This window comes from Muscardinus avellanarius, assembly GCF_963383645.1.
Source record: "Muscardinus avellanarius genome assembly, chromosome: 3".
Lineage (NCBI taxonomy): Eukaryota > Metazoa > Chordata > Mammalia > Rodentia > Gliridae > Muscardinus > Muscardinus avellanarius.
Window position 1 is genome coordinate 76,941,734 of NC_137788.1, and position 26,876 is coordinate 76,968,609.

The following is a 26,876-nucleotide window of genomic DNA, read 5'->3' on the forward strand; positions in this document are numbered from 1 at the left end:
TATCACTGAGTTATATATAACTACACTACTATATCCTTAGCCGTGGTGTGTGTGTGTGTGTGTGTGTGTGTGTGTGTGTGTGTGTGTGTGTATGTGTGTGTTTTGTTGGAGCTGTCTTTGAACCTGTGATCCTCCAGGCTCAGCCTCTCAAGTACTGGGATTACAGGCATGAACCACTATGACTGGTTATTTTTTATTTTGAGATAAGGTCTTGTTAAACTGTAGAGGCTGGTCTCAAATTTGTGATCTCCTGTGTTAGGCTTTCCAGTACTGGTATTACGGGCATATGCCACAGTACCTGGCTTCTGCTGTACTATTAAAAAAAAAAAATTATATATATATTACTCTTTGTTTCTCCTTTGTGAGGAGAAAAGTTATTAAAACACAAAAGGTAACATTTACCTTAATTTAAATTAGATTCTATCAAATATAAGAGTAATCTGTTTCAGTGGTTCACACCTGTAATTCCAGCACTTGGGAGGCTAAGACAGGAGGACTGTAATTTTGAGGCCAGTCTCAGCCACTTAGCAAAAACTCTTTTTCAAAATAAAAAATATAGGGGTTGGGGATGTAGCTGGGAGGTAGAATGCTCCTGGGTGCAACTCCCTCTGCCCCCAAAAGAGGAAAAGGTAAGATTATGCTGAGGAAATTTTTCTATATAGAGAAAATCAATATTCAACTAAAATGGTCAGTTAAATGCACAAAAGTAAAATTTCTTTGACATCACTGTATTCTAGCTCAGATTATTTTAAATATACACCTAAGGGAAAAAGAATCAGGTTTCTTTTAATAGTGTGATGAGTAGGATTTGTATATATACCCACAACGAGGTAAGACATTATGAGACTTTCATTTGGAAACCAATTTGACACTGATAAGCACACCTACCCACCACATCCTACTCCCTCTCCCACAAACAAGCTTCAGTTACAAGTATAAATGATCAGAACCACCACTTAATATAATCAATTCTACTGATACTTAGGAAATATCAAACAATAAAAGGAAATAACTTGAGAAAATGAGAACATGACCACTCTATTTCCTGAGGTTCAAATCTCCAAAGAACTGGTAAAAATAACTCTAAGCTTGAAGATCATAGTAAGTAGTTTTTCCGTGAAACTAACTAAACTCTTGGTATTAAATGAAAATATTTTAGAAAATGGCAAACTATTTTCTATTTAGTCAGGAAAAATGCAAGGTTTTGCTCCTAAATATTTTAAAAATAAAACCTAAATTGTTGTTAATTTGAAAAACTAATATCCAGAGAAAATACAGTTTACCATTCATTTGGCAGCAAAAGCTGCTTCTCAGTTGTTAGAGTTTTATCATTCCTATACTAACCACTACTGTTTGCCATAGAAAGGGACGATTACCATCATTTTTAAGAACGGTTAGAAATATCTGAAAATAACACACTAAATAGCTCACATATATGTCTATTATGTTTACCGCACTCATCTCACCGAATTTTTTTAAAAAACGAATGCATCTGGAAATAGTAAAGAAGTCATAAGGGTATAAAAAAATCTGTCTCCCACTTTCAACAAAATAACTTTTAATCAATTATGTTTCAACACACACGCACACACACACACACATCTATAAAAACTTAAATCGAGCAATTTAATAGTTGTTTATAGGTGTTCTATACACACTGTGATGGAGCATAATGGATTAAACTGTAGTTTGGTTCTTTCCACAATGATTAATACAGTTATATCTACAGTCCATGATATATCAACTTCTTTTCTTTGGACAGGACCTCACTATACTGCCCAGGCTGGTCTGAAACTGGATTGAAGTGAAGTGATCATTCCTGTCTCAGCCTCCTAAACAGCTGGGACTATAGATATGCACCTACACTGGGCTGAGATACATCAACTGTAAGAGATCTGTATCTTTCTCTAACTTTTGTTTGTTTTATATTTAATTCTTTTTTTCCTTTTGTGGCATTGGGATTGGAACCCAGGGGTGTCCTAGCACTGAACTACATCTTCAGCCCTTCTGATATTTTAGTTTGATACAGGGTCTTACTAAGTTGTCCAGGCTGGCCTTGAACTTGCAATTCTCCTGCTTTAGCTTTGGGAGCCACTGGGATTCAGAGGCTTGTGCCACCACATCCAGCTTATTTACAATTCTCTCAGTACCTTCCTAATGTTAGATACTATGTTATAATCCAATAAGCATGGAACATTCCTCAACTGTCTTCTGGCAGTCTGATTTCCTTCTTCTATTTCTTCTATTCTAGGAGGACAGTGATTTTGGGCTTATTCTGACATTCTTAGAGCCTATCCCAAGAAAAGAATATTTAGCATTTAAGTGGGAAATTTATTTTTTTGTGGTATTGGGGATTGAACCCAGAGGCAGTCTGAGAACTACACCCTCCAGCCCAACTTTATTTCTTATTTTGAAACAGGGTCTCAGTAGGTTGGTGAGAGCCTCACTAAGTTGCCAAGGCTGGCTTTGAACCTGCAATCCTCCTATCTGGGTCTCCCAAGTACTGGGATTACAAGTGTGTGCCACCATACCCAGCTGGAAAATTTACTTTGATTCTGAGGTAGATATGTCTAGGAAATGTAGATGTAAGGCAACCTGAATTATTTTCAGGGTTTCTTTTTGAACATTACATTCTGCAAATGTGACATGTTTTGCTACACTCAGGAGTTAATTCTAATTTGTAAATACCTAAAGATTACATTTATACTTTCATATTAGAGACAAATACTTTCAGTTTAAATATCCTTAAAACTTTGTCATACAAATGCATGATATTTACAGCCACTTAGGCTGTATCGCCTTAGACAAGATCTGTCTGCCTTGCGAATTCTGTTACTTACCTATTATTATTATTTATTTTTTGGGGATATGAGGGCTTTGTGCATGCAAGCACTCTATCAGTGAGCTACATCCCTAGCTCCTTTTATTTTTATTCTGAGACAGGATGCTGCTACACTGCAGAAGCTGGCCTTGCACTTGTGACGTCCCTGCTTCAGCACCTTGCGCAGCTGAGATGAGGGGCACATACCACCAAGGCCAGCTGCAAGCTGTGTTACCCAACTCACTCAAGGGCTGGGGACAACACAGTGGGTGCCTGAGGCCCTCACTAGAGAGCGAACCCAGCACCATCATTTAGTGCTGTAGCCACTCAAGTGTCTGTGATGCTGACACAGAATTTAAACTGTCGACACAATTTCTCATTAAAAACCCTTCTTTGTGAATAGTGTGTTAGAGATATTTATGTTTTTATTACCTTTGAAGAAATCAGTTCAGGTATTGATGCCGTAGACAGCACAAAGCTGGAGCTATTTTAAGCAACTGTGAAATGTCTTTAGTGACTACAATTTCATGCACAGTTAGCTTAACCTCCATTTCATCCTTCTGTGTTTTACAGAGCAGTAGCATAGTATTGTTTCTGACAGGTTAAAGCTTAGAAGTTGCCGCTCTCTTGAATAATGGTATTTAAGCTGACTTCTGAATTGCTTTGAAACTGGCTAGAACATTTCCATGTAAACTGAAAACAAATATTTTGACTTTATTGAAATGAAGAAAAATTATGTACTGCCTATTTAAAAGCTTGTTTGTTTGGGTCTTAAATAAAGCCAAAGTAGGTATATTCTTTAAAAAGCACCTAAAGGCCAGAAATGGTGGTGCACGCTTGTAATCCCTGCGCTTGGGAGGCGGAGACAGGAGGATCGCGCAGGTTCGAAGCCAGCCGCGCTGGCGTAAGAGACCCTGTTTCCAAATAAAAACATAAAAATAGGTCTGGGAGTGTAGCCTGGAGGTAGAAGGGCTTCCAGGAACCCCAGTACCACAAAAAAAAAAAAAAAAAAAAAAAAAGTAAAAAGCACCTGAAAATGGGAGCCATCATGGTCTGTAGTAAACTGAATGATAAAGATTTTTCTCTTTTGTAGTACTAAAGATTAAACCCAGAGGCATTCTGCCTCTGAGCTATACTCCCAGCCCTATTTTATTTTTTTTATTTTGAAACAGGGTTTCACTAAACTGTGAAGAAGTTTCACTAACTTGCTAAGTTGCAGAGGCTGTATATGAACCTGCAATCTCCTGTCTCATCCTCCTGAGTACTGGGATTATAGGAATATGCCACCATGCCCTGCTAGCGTTTATAAAGGCTTAGTAATTTTAAATATAAATCAGTAATGGAATTCTGTTGTGTATCGTGTTAACTATATATGCAAAAGAGAACTTCACAAGGCCAGTCTAGTATTTTATATCTAACTCATTAGTAATGAAGTTGCTCATTTAACTCTCTCAAAAACTTACTAAAAGAAGGGCATATACTTGTAAATAAATGTACATGTGTTAATATTACCTACGTACTAAATCTAGCCTGCTTGGAGTACAAGTAATTTCAAGGCCGAGTATAGCACACATTGAGTGATAATGCTACCATATAAAGCAAGTAGGTTAAAATCAGTTCAATTCTTAACCACAGTGAAATAGAAAGTAGAGAGGATTCATCTGTATTTTTTTTTTTTTTGGTGGTACTGGGGATGGAACCCAGGGGCATTCTACCTCGAGCTACCTTCAACCCTATTTTATTCTTTTCTTTTGAAACATGGTCTCAGTAAGCTGCAGATGGCCTAAGTTGTTGAGGCTGGCTGGGAGCCTGCAATGCTCCCATCTCCGCCTCCCAAGCACTAGGATTACAAATATGTGCCGCCATCCCTGGCTGAGCCAACTGTATTCTTGAACTTACATAATGCTTAGTTCCATTTACTCAAATTTAGTATAATAATGATACTGAAGATAAATATTTTAATTATTTTCCTATTATCTGAAAAGCAGATTTTTAAGTGAAATAGAAATTAAAGAACAAGTATGAAGTATTTGAACTGTTGAGCTATGCTGCAGTATATATAATGGTATATGATTTGGTGATTTTAGGACAGGCTTTTACTAATACTGTCAATGAGACCGACATATTCCAAGACACAAATAAATTCTATTCTCTGTCGTATTTTAAGAAAAAAAGTCACTTTAAAACTTTGTTCTACTCAAGTTTTCTTAAACTTCTGAAATCTGTTACTAGGTAGTACATTACAAATATAAATAAGCACTATATGACTGTTAGTAGGAACACTAGAAATAACTGTGGTTAGTCTAATAGCTTGCTTTTTATAAGGTGATACTATTTATTTATTTATTTATTTATTTATTTATTTATTTATTTATTGTGGTACTTGGGTTCCTGGAAGCCCTTCTACCTCCGGGCTATACTCCCAGACCTATTTTATACTTTATTTGGAAACAGGGTCTCTCTAAGTTGCTGAGAGCCTCACTAAGTAGCTGAGGCTGGCTTTGAACCTGCGTGATCCTCCTGTCTCAGCCTCCCAAGCGCTGGGATTACAAGCGTGTGCCACCACGCCTGGCTTATTTTTTTATGTGCACTTTTGTCATACATAAGGCGGTACTTTTTTTTTTTTTTTTTTACTGGGGATGGAACCCAGGGACATTCTACCTCCAGGCTACACTCCCAGACCTATTTTATTTGGAAACAGGGTCTCTTAAGCCACCAAGGGTGGCTTCAAACCTATGCGATCCTCCTGTCTCAGCTTCCCAAGTGCAGGGATTACAAGCGTGCGCCACCATGCCTGGCTCATAACATGGTACATATAGCTTAATTTATTTCTTTCTATATTGTTATTTGTGGCTTCAGAAAGTTTCATGGCTTTTACCTGATCTGCCATCTGAGTATGAAAACCAGTAATACATTTTACTCTAAATTGACCTTAAAATATGTTTCTCTTTCAATTTTTAGAATAGGTTTGTCCTAAGAAAACTGAGCTTTCAGTGGTAGAGTGCTTGCCTAGCATGTGCAAGGGTCCTGGGTTGGATTCCCAGCACATGGGATGGGGGGGAGGGAAGGAGGGGTAGGTAGGCAGAGACAGAGAGATAAAGCTCCTTTATTTTTTAAAAGGGGGTCTTTTTTTTTTTTTTTTGTCTTTTTGGACTGGGGATCGAACCCAGGGCGGTGCACTTGCCAGGCAAGCGCTTTGCCACTGAGCTACATCCCAGCCCGATAAAGCTCCTTTTTAACAATGACCTTGAAAAAATTTTGTAGCAAAACTTTTTTTCCAAAGTGCAATCTTTTTTAAAGTTCAAATTTGTAATATTTTCCTTATTAAAATGTGTCACTTGAGCTGGGTATGATGGCATTCCCCTGTTATCCCAGTGTGTGGGAGGGTGAGAAAGGAGAATCACAGGTTCAAGATTGGCCTCAGCTACTTAAGGCCCTCTGCAACTAAAAATAAAGAGTAAGACTGGGATAGCTCAGAGGTAGAAGGCCCCCGGGTTCAAACTCCAGTACTGCAAAACAAAACAAAAAACAATAAAAATAGAATAGGAATATAATTTTATAAGTATGTGATTCAGATTTGGTTTCACTAAAATTACACCACAGAACTGAGTTATTATGAAAGAGTACAGAGAAAAGGTAGTAAGTAAAAATAGCTTTTACATGCACTTGGTTTATAGATTAGGCATATTTTGTGTTGGTAAAAGGGCAGAGTAGAACCTCTCAATTTACCCTTAACTACAAGGGGGTTTGTGGAATAAGAACTGTTTATTGTAAGATAGCCCTTGTTATTTAATCTTTCTAAATTCGGAGTCTCAGTGAATAATTATACTGGTTGAGTAGTGGTATTCAAGAATAAGAGGATGATTCAGATTCCTTTAACAATTTTTCCATATGAATAGCTCATCAAAAGAGGGTATGTATATCATATTAAACTAAAAATTAAATTTTATGTCTTAAGTCTGTTTAAGCTGAGCACGGTGGCACATGCTTATAATCTCAGTATTTGGGAGGCTGAGACAGGAGGGTCACATGTTCGAGACCAGCCTTAGCAAAGCTCTCAGCAACTTAGCAAGACTCTCTAAATAAAAAATAAAATAGGGCTGAGGGTATAGCTCAGAGGTGGAATGTACTTGGATACAATCCCTAGCATTACATACACACACCTATTTAAAATCCAAGTTTTTAAGACTTCTTTAGATTATAAAATATGCCACTGGTATATGAATTAATAAAGTAAAAAACTTAATAGTGCAAGCCAGTCTTTGGGACACTGGAAATTTTAGGTTCATGATATTAAGATATTAATCTCAATAATTAATTAACATGTGGTATTAATCAAGTGTTAAATTGTCGCTGGGCTGAATACTGGTAATTTAAAAGCTAGTCTGAGCTGGGCGTGGTGGCGCACGCTTGTAATCCCAGCTTTTGGGAGGCTGAGACTGGAGGATCACGGTTCTCGGACAGCCTTAGCTACTTAGTGAGGCCCTCCACAATTAGTGAGACCCTGTTTCAAAATAAAGAATAAAACATAGGGCATGGGCTATGGCTTGGAGGTCAAATGCCCCTTGGTTCCACCCCCAGACCTACAAAACAACAACAAGAACAAAAAAACCCAGCTAGTCTGCTTGTTTTTCTTTTAGAACTATAAATTGTACTCAGTGAGCTGGGTGTGGTGGCACAACCTCTAATCCCAGTATGTGGAAGGCTGAGACTAGAGGATCGCAGGTTTGAAGTCAGCCTTAGCTATTAGACCCTATTTCCAAATAAAAAATAAAAATAAAATAAAAAAGGCTGGGGGTGTAGCTCAGAGGTAGTATGCCCCTGGGTTCAGCCCCAGCACCAAAAAACAAAACAAAAAACTTCACTCTCTAGCCATGAAAGAACATCATTATTGTTTGAAAGCTTTACAAACCGTTAACAGCTCAAACAGAGTTCAAGCATGTAAAAGTGAAAGAAAGTTAACAGACAGATGCTAAAACGTTTTCTTACCCCAAACACACATATCTCACTAATTCATAGCTTTTTCTGTTTTGTTTTTGGCTTTTTTTTCTATGATGCTAGGGATTAAATTCAGGGCTTTGTGTATGACTGCGTTATACTCACAATCCCTAATTCAGTTTTATTTGGATAACAAATAATCTTCTCAGGGTACTTTAAATTTTAAAGAAATCTAAGGGTTTTCATGAAAAGATTTAAAAACTGAGCAAGGTCCCTATTAGCTTGTTTAAATAGCAGGCTCAAATCATAGATTTTATTATAAAGAATCACCTATTCTTGCCTCAGTTTTGAGATACTGAAGATGAGATTAGTTATCCAGATTTAGTGGCATAATTTGTCTATGATTGTAGCAGGTATTATGTGTCTTGCTACAATTTCATCCTAAAACTTGCATAGCAAGCTGTGTGTAGTGGTTCATGCCTGTAATTCCAGTACTGGGAAGCTGAGACAAGAGGATTGCAGGTTAGAGGCCAGCCTCAGATATGCAGTGAAACCCTGTGGGTTTTTTCTTGTGTGTGTGTGTGTAGTACTGGGGATGGAACCCAGGGTCTTTCTACCTCCCGGCTGCACTCCCAGACCTATTTTATTTGGAAATAGGGTCTCACTAAGCGGCTGAGAGCCTCACTAAGTAGCTGAGGCTGCCTTTGAACCTGTGTGATCCTCTTGTCTCCCAAGTAGTACTGGGATTACATGCATAAGCCACCATGCCCAGTCTTTTTTTTTTTTTTAAAGGAGGTGTAGCTCAGAGGTAGAATGCCCATGGGTTCAATCCCCAGTATACACTAGAAAACCAAAAAACTTGCAAATGGGAAATGAACAAAAGCATCTAATTACTCTTTGCCTTCATTTGACCATTAGTTAAGAAAGACTGGAGAGCTCCATCCCATAGTGCTGCCGCTCCCCTTTTTTGTCTGACAACCATGGTGGAATGGGATCCTGGTATGTAACCGTACCTCTTCCTAGGTTTTTAGATCTAGAGGGCCAGGCAAAAAAATCAGCTGAGTTTTACTAAATATGTAAAAGCCAGAGACTTCTTTTTATTTAAGTTGATTAAGCAATTTATGTGTTACCTTATCTCAACAAGACCATAAAATGGAGGAGAGATACTAAAAAACAGCACCTTTTTGGTTTCAAATTGTGCTTCTTCCTGACAGCATCCTCTGCAGTCAGGATCCAGCTGAAGCAGGTTGAACTGTCCAAGAAGATCACAGGAGCTGCAGAGCAAGTTGCTAGAGAAGCCCAACTCCCTGCATGCCTCGGATGAAAATTCTGCCCTAAAAGCAGACACCTGAAAATAAAAATGAGGAATAAGACAAAGTTCTATATTTACATGATAAAACTTCCAATAAGAGGCAACAGGATTGTTAAAAATATAATACAATGAGGACAAATTATTGACATGTTTCAGTTGGAAGCAAATTCCTCGCGGGGTGTGGGGGCACATGCCTGTGAATCTAGTATGTGAGAAGCAGAGACAGGAAGACTGCAGTTTTGAGGCCAGCCCCAGCAACTTATTAAGTTCCAGAGCTACGCAGCAAGACTGTTTCAAAATAAACAAACAAACAAACAAAAAAAACTAGGGGTATAGCTCAGATATAGAATGCTCCTTGGTTTAATCCCCAGTACTGACTACAGAATGTGTGTAAAGGAAAAATGGGAGAATCTTAGGTATTTTAAAATTTTATAACCTTACATAAGTCTCTGGGTTTTTCCATCTCTCTCAGTTTTTTTTTTAAATCTCATGTCTTTTTAGTTTTTATGATTAGACATCTTTTATTAATCATTTAGTAGTTTTTGAAAAGCATTTTTCCTTTTGAGAAAAAAAATTCTCATTTCATTTTAAGAACTTAACATCTGTTTATATGCATCTTTGAAATAATATTAATTTATTTGTAGACATATCTGGCAGGGAAAGGGTAGGAAAAATGACAGGGTGGGGGAAGGAAGGGGCACATTAGAAATCAAACTTTTGGTTTTAGGTACTAGCTCTACCATTTATAAGATGTATGAACTTGGCAAGCTATTCTCCTTCGGCTTTAATTTCCTCACTGATAAAGCAAGGAACAATATTTTCTATGTAAAACAGATTGTTGTAAAGGTTAAATGATTTATGTAAAGTTAACCAATCAGAATGACTTAAAAAAGCAGGTTTCCAAAAAATATTAGCTCTCTTCCCTCATCCATTCTCCTTTGATTTCTCAGTGAATGTGGATTATTTCCACTTGTCTCCAGCCAATCCCTCTACCTGTGTTTCATATTTGATCTTCTTTCATATGCACAGGGATTTCATTTCACTGATAACTCAATCCCATGGTATAATCAAATTCTATGATTTTAAATGCTCTCACCACATTTTTTAAATTTATTTTGGAATTGTTACTATGGCCTGGTTTCTGATCTACCGCTCTACTAAATTTGCCACAAACCTTCAAATGTAAAGGCACTCACATCTGTTCTGCCTCAGCTGGCCCTCCATAGGCTTGTCCTCCTTTTGCACTCTTAAATGCTGTTGCTTCCCATGGTCCTATTTTTGCCTTACATACTTTTATGGACAATCACATTTTTACCCATGGCTTCAAATACCATTTACTTGAAAACTCTCAAATCCTTATCATCTCCCCACCCCCAATACTGGGGACTGATCCCAGGGGCACTACCTCTGAGCTATATCCTCATCCCTGTTTTATTTTTATTTTGAAACAGGAGCTCACTAGGTTGATGAGTCTCATTACTTACTGAGACTGTCCTTTAACCTGTGATCTCCCTGTCTCGGGCTCCCAAGCACTGGAATTACAAGTTTGGGCTACCATGCCAGGCTGAATATCAAATTTTAAAGCTAAAACCTCACTTGATTTCTCATTTAGATGTTGCCTATATGTTGCAAATTTGAAATCTCCAACAGTGAAATTTCTCATTTTCCTTTAAGTAGAGACCTTTTAATATATTCAGTATCTTAGTAAAATGACCTCACTTTCCTGACCACCTAATTTCTCAGGTTAGTAATCCCCCATTCTACTATCCCCCCCCCCCCCCTGGCATACTGGGAATTGAACCAAGAGACATTCTTCCTCCAAGCTACAACCCACCCCTTTCTTTTTATTTTGAAACAAGGTCTGCTAGGTTGATGAAAGTCTCACAATTTGGTGAGGCTCTTGAGCCTGCGATCCTCCTGTCTCAGCCTCTCAAGTACTGAGATTACAGGCACGTGAAACCATACCTAGGACTTAACACATTTTCACAATTTTGTCCTTAAAGAGCTCTCATATCTTTTCCTGCCACAGAGGCTTAAGTGAACACTGCTAGCCCTCCCTCTCATTACCTCCCCATCCTACCCTATCTTCTAGCTATAATAAATTCCTATAGTACTCGCAAGCAGAAAACTTCTACCCCACCCACCTCTGTTCACACATTTTTCTTTGCCTAAGGAAGGTTCTTTTATCACTTTTTCACTTTGTTAATTCCTACTTGTTTCTAAGAACTGAATCAATACTGATCTTCGAGGAAGTCTCTTCTGAAAGAATCATCTCCATTTTTAGCCATAGTAGTTTTCAGAGAAATTTGTGCATAGCTGTAAAACAATACCACCTATACCAATGTGCTACGTCAATCTTGGATTGTTGGACTCTTCAAAACTCCTGTAAGCTCTTCTGAGGGCAAGTACAGAGTTGCTTCTCTGCCTTTCCTGCTCCTGTGCTAGTTCCTACATGTTTGTTGAATAAATGAAAAATGGATTGGTCAAAATCAAGCTTCACTTGTAATCTCAGCATTTGGGAGGCTGAGACTGGAGGATCACGGTTTTTAGCCTGAGCTATTTAGTGAGGCCCTCTGCAACTTAGTGAGACCCTGTTTCAAAATAAAGAATGAAAAATAGAGCAAGGGGTATAGCTCAGAGGTCAGATGCCCCTGGGTTTCATTTCCAGACCCGCAAAAAAAATATATAAATAAAATAAATTAAAAATCACAGCTTCAAACAGAGGAACCTTTTAGATTGATTGCAACTAGTTTATCTTCAAGACCAAGGGCCTACAAACTTTAAACAATGGGCCAGAAATCAATTCTGCTAGGCTTTGGTGACAATATGGTTTCTGTAATAAATATTCAATTTAGCTATGGCAGCACACAGAAAATGTGTGGGTATTACTAGGTGACAATAAAACCTTACAGAAAGCGAGTTGGCTGGACTTGGCCCACCACCTGTAGTCTTTTACCCTTTTTTCAAACTGCGCACTGCCCAGTGACAGTGTTGCTGAGTCACACAAAATGCTGATCATTTGCTGCATATACCTTTCACCCTATTTATGTAAAAAAGCAGAATATATATAATCTTTAAAACATAAAAAATCCAGCCAAGTGGGAGGGACCTGTGAGCTTTTGGTCAGTTTGTGGGGTGGATTTCTATATAGGGTTTTTTTTTAATTAATTTTGAGCAGATTTCAAAATTCAGACAAAAGCAAACAGATGGATCTAGAGAATGAGCCCCATGCAACTTACTAACCGAAACATGGCCATTAAGCTCTTACAAAGCATCAGCATCATTTCCTGACTTCTTGTTGCTCATATGCCAGGTGTCAAAGATTCGGCTAATTCTTACTATTGCCAATCACTTATCTTACCGCTGTCACCCCCCCACCCTTGGACCAACTGTGAAATGCAGTTTTTCTAACTCTTACTCTTTCCCAACAATTTTCGATGTTCCTTTCTGTATTCAAGGGTTTTGTTTATTTTCTTAAAAACACTAGTCATTACAGAAAAGACAGGAATAAACCTGAGGAATGTTAAAATAGTTCAACAAGGGTGACTTGTCCAGGACACTTTTTTGATCAAGTATCTGTGTAGTTTGTTTCATCATGGTTTAGTAAAACTGCAGCTTTTCTGATGACATTGATAGCACAATACTATAAAGGAACTGACCATTTATACCTTAGAGGAACTTAAATCCACAAACACATGTGAGGAACAATAAAAAAAATAATAACAAAAGGAAAATTGTTCCTGTATTTCCTCTGGCTCCACTCTAATTGGCATTGGATCATGAAGGATGGAGGGACACAACCACACAAAGCTGAGATCTATAGTTAAGACCATGGATCAGTGTGATTTGGTATATAGTAATGACGACAGAATACATAAGGAAGAGCTGGGCATGGTGGCGCGCGAATGTAATCCCAGCTTTTGGGAGGATGAAATAGGAGGATCACAGTTTGTGGACAGCCTCAACTACTTAGTGAGGTCGTGTGCAACTCAGTGTATCCTGTTTCAAAATAAAGACTAAAAACTATGGCTGAGGGTGTAGCTCAGAGGTAGAATGCCCATCGGTCCCATCCTCAGTACCGCCAAAAGAAAAAAAAAAAAAAAAAAAAGGAAGAAATTGTATCTGACGTTCCAATTCTGGAAACCGAATATGAGTTAAGCTTTGTATTCTAGCTAAACAATTTACTTCATAGAGAACATAAGATTAAGACTGAGAGTAAATTTGCCTTATAGTCAGTTATTAGAAGTTAAAACTAGAAAATAGATTTCTTTAAAATATTTTTTTTAAACTAAGCTATATGACATCATGAAATCAACAGATAAGAGTTTGAGGAAGAGAGGGAGAGAGATTGTATACGATGGCTGCCTTTGAGGGTATTTAAGTGGAATAGTATGAGTATGGTTGATGACTTACCAATTACTTGATGCTTCATTCTAAGCTAGAATGTTTTGATCTATGGGAGTCATATTACAAAAGAACAGGTAAATTGATTCCTGTTCTAAAATGGTTTCAATCTAGTGTATACTTACTACCTGGAGTTGTAGAGTCACTAGGAATTTTTTTAGTCTAAGCATCTGTATTTTAATTACTGCCCCCAATTTTCATACACATTTCTGGTCAGGATCACTAAAAGCTACATGATACTCATTGGAATACAGTTGGTAACATTTTACAAGTAGGTTTCATACTTCCACATTTTTAGACCTCTGCTTGTGGATACCATAATTAATTACCAAGTATTTCATTTGGATGCCAGGCATTATATTACTCTCTATGTAATACCACCAGGGACAAACAATAATCAGAAATAGTGACCTGGTCCTTCCTTATTTGGGGGAGGTCTCGAGAGAGTTCCAGTCAACTCAGTGGGATAATAATAAGTACCAATAAATTACTTAAAAACAACAACAACAACAACAACAACAACAACAACAAACTATGAAAAGCACCCAATAGCACAAGTACTATCACCCACTGGAGCATATAGATAGAGATTCCTAAGAATCTATCTTGGAGGAAGTGATTTCTCAGCTGAAAACTGAAGGGTTACAGAATATGAAGGGTTACAGAATATATAGAAGATAGATGTACTTTTGTTATGAGAGGAGAGAATGTGAAGCTGGTAAGTAGCTTTAGGTAACAGAAATACCATGTTCAAAGGCCTGATGAGAAATAGTATAGGGAATATATTTAAACAAGTGATCTTAATTGTCCATGGCTACCTTTTTTGCCCTCCCAGTAGTCGTAAATGTTGGTAAGCCTGGATAGACAAACATTAAGAATAGACTTTATCTTAAAAGCAAAAGGAAGTCACCGAGTAGTTTTAATCTGACAGATTTAATTTGTACCAAGATCACTCTGGAAGTACTATAGAGATTGGGAACCTGTTAATGAAGCTCTTGTGGTAATTCTGGGCAAAGATAATGGTTTAAGAATTAACCTGCAGAAATAGAATTAAGTGAACTGGCTTAGAGATTTTTAAGGGCTTGACAGCCAACTGGATTCAGAGAGTGAAAGAAAAGAGAATTTAAAAGGACCAAATTTTGGCTTGGGCAATTAGGAAGCTGGCCATCCCTGCCTATCTGAAATAAATTCTGAGGCAATTCAAAGGGCCAACCAGGAGGCTGTTAGTTCTAAGGAGACATGTTCAAGGCCTGATGGAGGGATTAACAGTAAGTGGACTGATTTCAGAGATATTTATGGAGTAAAAATCAGTAAGATTTGATAATGTGAGATACTAAGAAAAATGGAGTCAAAGATGATATCTAATTTCCTGGCTGGGATTTTGTGAATGGTCACTGTGGCAAACTGTTTAATGGCCACAAATGCCTCCTATCTTGGTATGCATACTTCTTTGCAATGTGACTATCAATCTTTCTTGTAGAGTCTATTTCCCCATCCCTGAGATCTGGATTATGATTAACTTCTTATGATTAATGTTGACAAGTATTATATGGATGAAGTGATATGTGATCCCCAAGGCAAAGTTTCAGGAGGCATTATAAGGTTTTGTTCTTTTGGGCACTGGTTTGAGATTGGAATGAAAATAAGCCTCTGGAGGATGAGCTGTCACAAGGAGGAAAACAAAGTGGTCCCAGTTGGTAGCACCAATTATGAATGATGGTGGTACCCTTGGACTTTTCACTTCAGTGGCTATAGTAGTTCAAGATACTACATAAATGAGGCCAGAGGAAATTTTAAGATAATTGTTTTTACTTTTAGACAAGCAGAAGAAATTGATCCAAAGAACTGAGAGATATTGTTTTGAACTATTAGGTATCGGATGATGGTTACAGTTACTGAAAACTGAAAACTAAAAAGACAGTGAAACAGGAGGAAGACTGCTTAAAATATCATTCCTTTTTATATTTCTATGGTGGAGATGGTAAATTCAAATGACCTATGCCGGAGCATAGAGATGACAAAGAGTTAAAAATTTAGGGAGGGGTGTTTCAGTAATTTCCCAATCACTAAAATACCTGAATAACATGACTGTGTTGGAATGTTAATTAGAGAAGTAAAGAAATCACTTTAAGTGTTATGTGTTTTAAGTACCCTGTATATTCTAGATATTAGTCCTCTATTAGAGGCATAGCTGGCAAAGATCTCACATTCTGTAGGCCCTCTCTTTAGACTTTTGAGTTTCCCATGTTTATTAATTCTTGTTTTAATTTCCTGAAATTTGGAGGTCTTATTGAAGAAGTTTCTACCTGTACCTCTAAATAACCCAATCAAGAAATGGGCAACTGGCCAGGTGTGGTGGTGCATGCTTGTAATACCGGCATTTGGGAGGCTAAGACAGGAGGATTTTGGTTCACAGACAGCCTCAACTACTTAGTGAGATCCTCTGAAACTCAGTGGGACTCTGTTTCAAAGTAAAGAATAAAAAATAGGGCTGGGAGCCGGGCATGGTGGCACACTCTTGTAATCCCAGCATTTGGAAGGCTGAGACTGGAGGATGGAGGTTTGCAGACAGCCTCAGCTACTTAGTGAGGCCCTCTGCAACTCAGTGAGACCCTGCTTCAAAATAAAGAATAAAAAACTGGGAAGGGGGTGTAGCTCGGAGGTCAAATGCCTCTGGGTTCCATCCCCAGACCTAAAAAAAAAAAAAAAAAAAAAAAAAAAAAATAGGGAGGTAGAATGCCCCTGGGTTCCATCCCCAGGTACTGGGGGTTGGGGGGGGGGAGGGAAGAAAAGAAAAAGAAATGGACAATTGAACTAAATAGAAATTTTATTAGGGCAGAAATACAAGTGATTAATATATAAAAAAGTTCAACATCATTAGAAATCAGGAAGATGCAAATTAAATCTTCACTAAGATCCCATTTAACCTCAAATAGAAAGGCAATCATCAAGAATACAAACAACATTAAATACTGGTGAGGATGTGGGGAAATAGAACTCTTATACACTGTTGATGGGATCACAAATTAGTGTGGTTGCTATGGATATAATAGTCTCCTCAAAAAACTGAGAATGGATCCACCTAAACCTCTCCTGAGGATCTTTCCAAAAGAACTGAAACCAGAATATTAAAGTAACATATGCATATCCATGTTTATAGCAGCCCAATTCATAATAGCCAGATTATACAACCAACTGAGGTAAATCACTAGATGAATGAATTATGAGATTATGGGATATACACACAATGGAATTCTACTCAGCAATAAAGAACAAAATAATGTTATTTGAAGAAAAATAGATGGACATGGAGAACATAATAGTAAGTGAGATTAGCCAGTTACAGAAAGTGAAGGGTCATATGTTCTCTTCCATATGTGGATGTTAGCAATCAGGATACAAGAAGGACTTCAGATAATGGAGGGAAAACCCCAGTGGAGCCAGGGAGATATCTAGAGGAAGGTAGGGTGTGGTGGAGAGGGAGAAATAAGGAAACACTTCCACCGACATTATGTAGACATATAAATACCAGTGTCAATCTCAGTATCATAAATGGGGAACTCAGCAAGTGCTGTGTGCATGTGTGTCACTCTCTCTATGAACTACATTATAAGAGAATATAACGCACCAAAAAAGTGTATGTATATGTATGCACGCGCGCGCACCTTTTGGGCGAGGTAGCAAAAGCAAACAGAAGGATGCTTTAAAACTCCGTGGTGAAAGAAAGCAGCAACAGAGGTGTTTATAAAAGACTACTGTAAGATTCCAACTCGTCCAAACCTTACAGGTCTTTTAGGGAAAACTTTTTCAGCTGCCTCAGCAGAAAATACTCTTAGAGTTAAATTGCAACAACAAAAAAACCCAAAATTCCCAGAACAGTGCCTAAAATAGTTGTTCACATAATAAAACACGGGTTGAAAGCTTCTTACGAAAAATTCACCAATGTCTTGTTTTTTTAAGCAGAAAAGTACGTCAAAATTAGGCTTTCTTCTGTCAATGACCAATTGCCCGTGTATTTTTTAATGGACAAAAACAAAATAAAAATCTTGATTACACTGCTTGGTGTGTAAGTGTGCACGCGCGGAGAGAAGTAAAGGAGAAAGAACACAGGAACTGCTCGCTTAAAAAAATTGGGAATTTGCAACAAAGACTTGGAAGCCTTGTCATACTTCTTGCATTTCTGCCCAGTTTTTAAAAAACTTCACTCTTCCAAGCTTTACATCTTTTTCAACCCACTGTATGATGTGTGAATCGTTTTTAGCTAGAGTTGTGGGGAAAAAGTGCTCAACAGGAAAAGACGGCCTCTGGAAAGCCACGTCGCATTCCCGGAGCAGCTCTCATAAGGAAGCCCCCACCCTCCTCAAAACTCGACGGAATCTTCGGTCTTCCCGTACAGCAATCCCTCCTACTCGCCCGGAGGCAGCCGCGGAGGTGATATACTCACCGCTTGAAGCACAGTAGCCAAAAGCAACCGCAGCCCAAAAGCGGGCCCAACCCGTGCGCCCGCGCCAGCCGCCATAGCTTCGGTCTATCGTAAATCTCCGGCTAGGCAGAGGACCCTCGGCTAGGGACGTCCACTCCAGAGCCTGATCGGAAACAGGGCACGAAAGGCCCTTGCCATCTAATCTCTTATTCTACAGGTATTAGCATTAATTAATGACATACGAAGACTTACAGGCGATCAAGTATAAGAACAGTCACCGGCTACTTTCAGTTACTCAAAACAGGCACCTTCTTAAACTCCCCACTTCGGGATTCTTTCCTTTCATTCACGACATTTCGCCAAGCAGCCACGAAGCCCCGCCTCTGCCAGTTTTAGCCCTGCCTCCTTCTTCACGTCAATCCAATCGAATGCCGCCTTGGTTGAGCCCTGTGGCTGAGGAACCCAACCGTAAACCGAGACACCCGAGAAACGCCGGGGTTCTTTGGGCCAATGAGCACTAGTGAACGGGAGGAGGGGGCGGAGCCTCTGGTTGCCGAGCAGCGTACGTAGATGCGTGCGCGAGGTGGCGGAGGGGGATGGGAGGGGGCGGGGCCGAGGGCGGCGCAGCCGCAGCCGCAGCGCTGGAGGAGCGCGCGGCCGCGAGCGAAGGAAGGAGGGAGGGAAGGAAGGAAGGGAGGGAGGGAGGCGGGCAGGCGAGCGAGCGGGCGGGCGCGAGGGTCGGGGACTGAGGCAATCGAGAGCTCGGCAGCCGCTTCGCGCTGTTCGCTGCGCGGGCTTTCGGAGGGGCGGCCGTCGAGCCGGCGGGGAGCGGGCGCCGGCGGCGCTGGTGCTGGGGCCTGGGGGCGGGGGACCGGGGAGGCGAGAAGGGGGGTCGCTGCGGTGGTTCCCTCCGTCGCGCTCGGCTCGCCTCTCCCAGCTCGGGGGGCTCCTCCCGGCGTCTCCCTCGCCTCCGGGGCCCCGCTCCCCGCCCCCTGCGGTATGTCTTGATCCCGAGCCGCGGGTTTCATGGGGCACCTTAGGATTATGATGCCGCCCAAGTTGCAGCTGCTGGCGGTGGTGGCGGCCCTCACGGTGGCGATGCTCTTCCTGGAGAACCAGATCCAGAAACTGGAGGAGTCCCGGTCGAAGCTAGGTGAGGAGCGGAGCCCCTGCGGGCTGAGCCCCGGGGCCGGGGCCGGGCCGGCGGAGCCCTGCGCCCGGAGCCGGTGGGCGTGCGTCTAGGCTGGGGTCCCGCCGGGGCTGGGGAGCTCCGAGAGCGAGCTGGGACGGGGGCTCCATTGCGGAACCCCGCGAGTCTGGCGCGAGTGGCAGGCTGGGCGCGCGAGGTCGCGGGGCTGAGGTTGCACGGCATGGCTCCCGAATCCTCGGCTCGTCCCGAAGTAGGCATTCCCCGGAGAGAGCAGGGGCGGACTGAACTTGCGGGGAGCGGTTCTTGTGGAGCGGAGAGAGCCTGCCGGCGCGTTCTCCTAGGAGTCTTACGGGGTAGCCCTAGCAGTGTCAGGAGAGGGGTATCCTAACTGAGATATGGTCGCCCAGGTACGGAATCTTTGGGGGATGGCGGGCCGGGGGTAGGTTCACGAATGGGTAGAGGCGCAGAAATGGAAGGAGACTCCGGGAAGATGCGGAGTACAAGAAATACACTGTAGTGAGTTGCACTCTTGTGCTGGGGCAGCAGGGGACCCTACGGAGGGCGGCCGAGGGAGGCTGGCCAGGTAGGGCAGGGAAGCAAGTAAAAGGCTTCAACCCTACCGAAACGAGGCTAAAGTTCCGGGGACTTAAGTTCTTTATTTATTTATTAGTTGTGTTAAATTGATTAATTTTGGGCTACGGAATGTATATATATATATATTTTCGCGGCAGTCTGATGTGAATTTAGAAGAGGAGGGAACATTGAAGGGGAATTACAGTGAGGTTTGCGTTTATGAAAGGAAAATAAATGATTACGCGGAAAGTTAACCTTACCGTTCTTTAAACAGCAGTGCTGTAATGGATGAAGGGCTCTGAAATTCAAAAAGTTCGAGTGTGAAATTGTGAAAGATCAGAAGGAAGCAAAGATGATAGATGTACTTTCGGAATAGGAGAGGACTGTGGCATTTGGAAGAGCTCAGGATGAAGAGGGAATTTTAAAGAATGGCAGTGATACATTTTGATTTGAAAAGGTACATGACACTTAAAAATCAGCTCAAGAGGTTGTAATTTCAATATGAAAAAGTAGTGTGAAGTGTTTTTTTGCATACACTTTCACCTCGCTGTCATCTTAAACATCTTTTGAAGAGCAAGCAAAAAAGTACCTTCAGCAGCATAATTTAAGGAGCAACTATTGGGGACAGATATTACCGTGTGTGATTATGATGATGAACTTTTAGTAAAAATGTATCAGGAAATAACTGTGACGGTAGGTACAGTAGCTAACAATTTACAGTTTTGGTAGACTTCCATAAGTTTATTAGTATGTGTCTTGTCTTTAAATATTGAAGGTTGAACGTTATGCTTTCTTTTGCATTTGGATCCATTTAGCAGCATTCAGATCATGAATGCCCTCATTAATGATCCAACTTTACAGAAAAAAAGATTCCTCTTAGAAGTTGAAAGTTATATTAGAATAAAATTTTTTGTTGGATTGCTACTTGGAATTATCTGGAGTTTATTTCTTAGACATATTAAAGTGGGTTAGGATGACTTAAAAGTTTTGATCTTCCTCCTTGCCTAACATTTTTTTTCCATAACACTTGAAAGTGGTTTCCATAGATACCACCTGAATGATATTAAGAAATATTAAGAACAGTTACCTGAAGATGTAAATGCAACAGGTAGGACGTAACGTGCTTATTATAATTTTCTTATAAAAAAGAAAATTCCATCGGAAAAAGTAAATATGTATAAAAATAAATAACTCATCAAAATAATTGAAGGAGAGGCACTTTGGATACAAGTGATTAAAGGGATATTTTTGCATCTGGATATGCAAACACACAGCTGATAAAATGTATAGCTTTATATCAGCTCTCCTTCCCTTTCCTTCTCTTGTCTTTTGAAATGGGGGACTTGCTCTGTTGCCCAGATTGGCCTTGAATTTCAGGGTTCAAGTGTTCTTTCTGCCTCAGCCTCCTGAACTACAGGTGTTCTCTACTATATCAAGATTTTCTTTTCTTCCTTTATTTTTTTAAAGTCTTATGAAAGAGTCATTGCCTGCTACTAACCTGACCCCTCTTGAAGGAAAGGCAGAAAAAGGCCTATTTTGATAATAGGGCTCTGTCACTGGACATTTTTCATCTGTGATATACTTATTTAATTTTCCAAGAACATCGTAGAAAGCTATTTTTGCAGATGTAGGAACAAGCTTGAAGATTTTTATAACTTGCTTAAGAACACATCACTAGTAAGTAGCAGAGACAGGATTGGAACTCAGATATGTCTGATTCCATCTCTAGTGCTGTTAATTGTACCAGGCAGCTCTAGACTTTATACTGAGATTTAACTGATTAGAATTTTTAAATTATCAATGCATTTATTGTTAAGCATGAATATCATTCTGAAAAATTCAATTTCAGAAACAAAGGAATTGGTTTAGTGTAATGTCTGCCCCTTGTTTTTATCCATATAATGAACATAATTATATTACCCAGTGGAATGATTGAAATAGCTTATTTTTGCTACTGTAGAAAAAAATCTTTGGGTTTTTTCTGCTAAGTGTGAAATTGCAATGTTAAAAATTTTTATTTTGACCTCAAAGAAACCTATTAAGCATTTTGTCTTTAAAAGCACAAGTAATTTTTATTATTATTTTTCCATTGTAGAAGATTTCAAAGGATTGTGTCTGATAATGCCTATATTATACTATGCAGGCAATAATATCTTGATGATGAGACTTCTAATAATGCAATAGACATATTCAAAACAAGTATATTCATTGACCACTTTGAAAATTAAGTATATGAATAGGAATTCCTAAAAAACCAATATGCTATTATACAGGTTTCTTAAACAAGTGTGAGATCATGGTATGTGTATTCTGAACCTTGCTTTTTTCATTTAATGTTGTAGATATCTTTCCAGGGCAGTACATAAAATTTTGACTTATTCAAATATGGTTAACTATTGCAAAGTATTCATATATCGTAAATTTATTAAGATTTTATGTCAGTAATGGGCATTCAGATTGTTTTCTTCTCCACCCTTCAAGGTTTTTTTATTGGTATTAAATGTTATAAAAATCATCTTCATGTCTGTTTAACTCCTAGGCATTGATATCTTTTTTTACTAGAATAAATTTTATATGTAGAAAGGCTTGGACAAAGGACACATGGTTTTATTTAAAAACTTTAAAATCTGTTCTCTTTAAATTTTTTATTTTTCAAAAGGTTACAATAATCTACACTGCCAGCACACATCCTCAAGTATTGTAAGATATCTGCTTTTAATTTTTGCCAGTCTGAGGCTGTGAAATATGTTGTTAAATTAACTTACATTTTCTTACATTCTAATTAGATTGAACATCTTTACACATCTTTACATATGGTTATTGCCTTTTTACTTGCTAGTTCATTTTCGTTTGTTAATTTTTCTATTGGGTAATTTTATAATTTTTTAATGTTAAAATTGGTAATCCTTCATGTCTTATATGCCTTGAGTCTGTTTTTTTCCAAGTCTATCATTTGTCTCCTGACTGTGATATATTTGCTGATATACAAGGTTTAAAATTTACACAACTCAGTTTAGACAAGTAGGATTCATATGTTGCTTAAGAAGATTTCCCAGAAATAAGTTTATTTATATTCTTTATATTTGATTATCCCATTGTAGAGGTTTTTTTTTACATTTTTAGTCTTGCAGCCATTTATAGTCTATAGAGATTTTATTGTAATTTCTTTCAGTGAATAGCTATTTATGATAAAGATCATATTACTATTTATTTATTTATTTATTTATTTATTTATTTATATTTGTGTGTGGTACTGGGAGTGGAACCCAGGGCCTTTTCTACTGTCAGGTTATACTCCCAGACCTATTTTATACTTTATTTGGAAACAGGGTCTCACTAAGTTGCTGAGGCTGGCTTCAAACCTGTGCGATCCTCCTGTCTCAGCCTCCCAAGCACTGGAGGATCATGTTAGTTAATTCTTTTTACTTATATACGTTTTAATATATTCTGGATTTTTAAACTCCATTCTTTTTCAGTAACCAGAGATTCTTTAAACTTCAGAAACCCATAGTATATATAGGCATCAAGGTATCCATGACTTCCCTGAAATAATATGTATATCTTTTTATTAGATTTGTTAAGGAGTATGTGATATCTTAATGGTAGAAATTATAACTTTCAGCCCGGCATGTTGGCACATGCTTGTTATCCCAGTATTTGGGAGGATGAGACAGGAGGATCACACAGGTTCAAAGCCAGCCTCAGCTACTTAGTAAGGTTCTCAGGTACTTAGTGAGATTCTGTTTCCAAATAAAATATAAAATAGGTCTGGGAGTATAGCCTGGAGTTAGAAAGCCCCTTGGTTCCATCCCCAGTAACACACACACACACACACACACACACACACACACACACACACAAATCATAGATTTCTAGTATATACCAAATGTCCCTAATCAGAAAAACCACCATATGGAATGTTTCCAAATCAAAATTTTAAAGCCCTGATAGGATGCTACAAATGAAAAATTCCATACCTGACTTAATGTGATGGTCATTTTCAAAAAGTTGGCACACTAAAATATAGATATAAAATTACATTAGTAATGTACGTAATATACATAGTACTATATGAAGTGAATGTTAAACATAAATGAAACTTGTGTTTAGGCTTGAGTTTCATCTTTAAAATATCTCATTATATAATAATATTGCCAAATCTGGAAATATCCAAAATCTGAAATACTTATGGTTCTAGGCATTTGGGATAAAGGTTATTTGACCTGTATCTATTTTATATTTAATGGGGTATATTTATTTTTAATAATATGTCACAACATGTAGCTTATTACATTTAGAAGATAAAAAGTTTGGGAAGGTATATTGAAAAAAATTTTAAATGAGAAATAGAAAAGAGTAGGGAGTCAAAATGAAAACTATTTAGCTTTGACTGAACTAGCTAAATATGTATGTATTTATTAAATAGTATGTATCAAAATCTACTTGTAAAAGACAATTTTATTTTTTTAGGATTCTCAAAAAGACACCTGTTGCTAATGTTGGCTGATGGAACAGTGCAGTGAAAGCTATATTTCTTGTATAAATATTAGAATTACATGCTTCATAATTTTATCTTGTATAGTATCTAAACATTTTGAATAATATTTTTCAAACACATGCTTGTTATACAACTATATAAATTTATAGATGTATTAGTATATAATCTTAAATGAAGAAAGTAATTACAAATAGTTTATGTAGTCATTTCCATTGGCAAGTATTATGTTAATTCTAGGGCCAAGGTTGAGTCTGCTGTTTTGAATTTCATATTTTTTATAAGTGCTTGAAACCATAACCATGTAAACAATACCTATTGGGAAACCTCATAGTAGCTACTTTGGGTTAATAGGAATGCGGTTATTCTAGAATTACTAACTGGTGCTTCACTTAAGAGTTTTGAATAGGGTATCCAGTGCCATAGAAGGATCACTTGAAGCAGTTGGTCTCAGTTAAAATATGTCCAGATAAGTATCCACCACTGTTAAACTTTTTAGTAGATTTTTGGAATTAGTAAAGTTGATAAAATAATGAATATTAAAACACTGATTTTTGAGAATGAGTACTCTAAAAGAATACTTATAGATGGACTTAATAATAGTTCATGATAACATAATTATTTATAATTATCTACCCACCTACCAGTAGCTGCACTAACATGTTCTTTCTGCTTGTCAACTATAGATTAACTGGAAGTGCTCCTGTTGGCACGCATATCCTGTCCTCTTTTCTACATAAGGAAATAGTTTCAGGAGCTTTCCTGCATTCTCTTATAATCATTTCTCCCCGTTTTGGTGGATAATTCTCATTAGCATATGTACATGATATGGTAGATAGTGTCTGTAGTACTACTGTCTCCTTTGGCCTTGGAGTTCTCTGCTCTAAATTTCGGGAAGATAGAAGAGAAAGATGAGGAGGTGCCCCCATTTTAAACTTCTTTGCTCTGTTTTATCCTTGGTCTATTAAAGAGGATGAGTTACCATCTACATAAAGGATGAGGCTGAGAATTTTTTTTTTTTTAAGCTAGCAGTCACTAGTTACAGCTGTATTCTGTGAAAGGGGGCAGGATATATATATATATATATATATATATATATATGAGGTTTTGTTTTATTCCTTTGATATCCTAAAATTTATTTAGATTTGTTTGTGACTTAGAATATAAATGAACTTTCCCTCCCTGCCTGCTTGCCTGCCTGCATGCATGCCTGCCTTGTTTCCTTTCTTCCTACCTTCCTACACTGGGGATTGAATCTAGGGATATTCTGCCTCTGAGCTACACCGCCGCCAGCCCAGTTTTATTTTGAAACAGGGTCTTGCTAAGTTGCTGAGGGCCTCACTAAATTTCTGCGGCTTGTCTCAAACCTGAAATTTACCTGTCTTAGCTTCCCAAATGCTGGGATTACAGGCATGTACCACCATACCAAACTCATAATATAAACTTTATGAATTGGGAGAAAATATCTGCAAACATACATCTGATAATGAGTTAATGTCCAAGATAGCAAAGGCTCTTATCTCAATAATAGAAAAACAACCTGATTAATAAATGAGTAAAGATCTTAATGGACACTTCTCAAAAGTGGCCATCCAAATGGCCAACAGGCATATAAAAAATGCTCAGCATCATTAATCATAAGAGAAATACAAATTAAAACCACACGAGATATTGCTGTGCCCCTTTCAGAATGGCTATTATCCCGAGAATGGAAAATAGCAAATGTTGGAGAGAATGTAGAGAAAAAGAAACATGTCCACACTGTTAGTGGTAAGGTAGTATATTATTTTCTATACCGCCAGTATAGAAAACAATATGGAGGTGTCACAAGACATAAAAAATAGGATTACCATATCATCCAACCATTTTATTTTTGGTTTCATATTCATTGGAAATAAAAATCAGTATGTCAACATTCCTGCACGCTCATGTTTATTGCAGCATTATTAAAAGTAGCCAAAAGCCGGGTGTGGTGGCGCATGCTTATAATCCCAGCATTTGGGAGGCAGAGACAGGAAGATTGCACAAGTTTGAAGCCAGCCTCAGCTACTTAGTGAGGCCCTTTGCAACTCAGTGCGACCCTGTTTCAAAATAAAGAATAAAAAATAGGGCTGGGGGTGTCGCTCAGAGGTAGAATGCTCCTGGGTTCCATCCCCAGTACTGCAAAAAAAAAAAAAAAAAAAAAAGCCAAAACATGAAATCAGTCTTTGTCTATCAGAGGATGGATGGATAAAGAAAACATGGCATACAATGAGTGTGAACCTAGAGAACATTATATTAAGTGAAATAAGCCAGGCACAGAAAAGCAAATATCTCAAGATCTCCTTTGTTGTGGAATCCAAAAAAGCAAAATTCAGAGAAGCAGAGAGTAGAATGGTGGTGTTTCAGACAGCATTTTCAATGCTGCAATTCAGCACAACCGAGCACACAGTTTAGAGGAAGAAAGATTATTTGCTCACAATTTTTGAGATTTCAGAGGTTTAGTTCATGTCAGGCCAGGTCTGTGGAGATCAGGGCATGGTCGTGGGAAACAGAGAAGAGAGCAAGGCTCTGCTTTTATTATGGAGGATGAAAACAAGGGAGAGCAAGAGGAGGAGAGACTTTGTATAACCCGAAGCCACACTACTAAGGACCCCTCCTCAGCAACCAAATCTTTCCAGTATGACTGCTTACTCTTGAGTTTTAGAGGATATTATAATCCAAACCATTACACTCTTTTTCTAGTCCCCTAGACTTCATGGCCACCTCACAATGCAAAAT

General features: G+C 38.6%; 2 protein-coding genes across 3 annotated transcripts in view; one reads left to right on the forward strand and one right to left on the reverse strand.

Moving 5' to 3' along the window:
* The window catches only part of SELENOF (selenoprotein F), a gene marked incomplete at both ends in the record, with an annotated part of 35,670 nt that extends 17,676 nt beyond the window's left edge, over positions 1-17,994 (reverse strand). The window contains 2 exons of the mRNA XM_080691039.1: positions 8,940-9,107; positions 17,920-17,994. Coding sequence (XP_080547165.1) covers positions 8,940-9,107; positions 17,920-17,994 — 243 coding nt within the window. The remainder of the gene's footprint in view (positions 1-8,939; positions 9,108-17,919) is intronic.
* Positions 17,995-18,924: 930 nt separating this feature from the next.
* Positions 18,925-26,876, forward strand: part of HS2ST1 (heparan sulfate 2-O-sulfotransferase 1) — a gene marked incomplete at both ends in the record, with an annotated part of 147,259 nt that continues 139,307 nt past the window's right edge. For both annotated transcript variants that reach the window (XM_080693003.1, XM_080693004.1), the window contains one exon: positions 18,925-19,051. In XM_080693003.1, coding sequence (XP_080549129.1) covers positions 18,925-19,051 — 127 coding nt within the window. The remainder of the gene's footprint in view (positions 19,052-26,876) is intronic.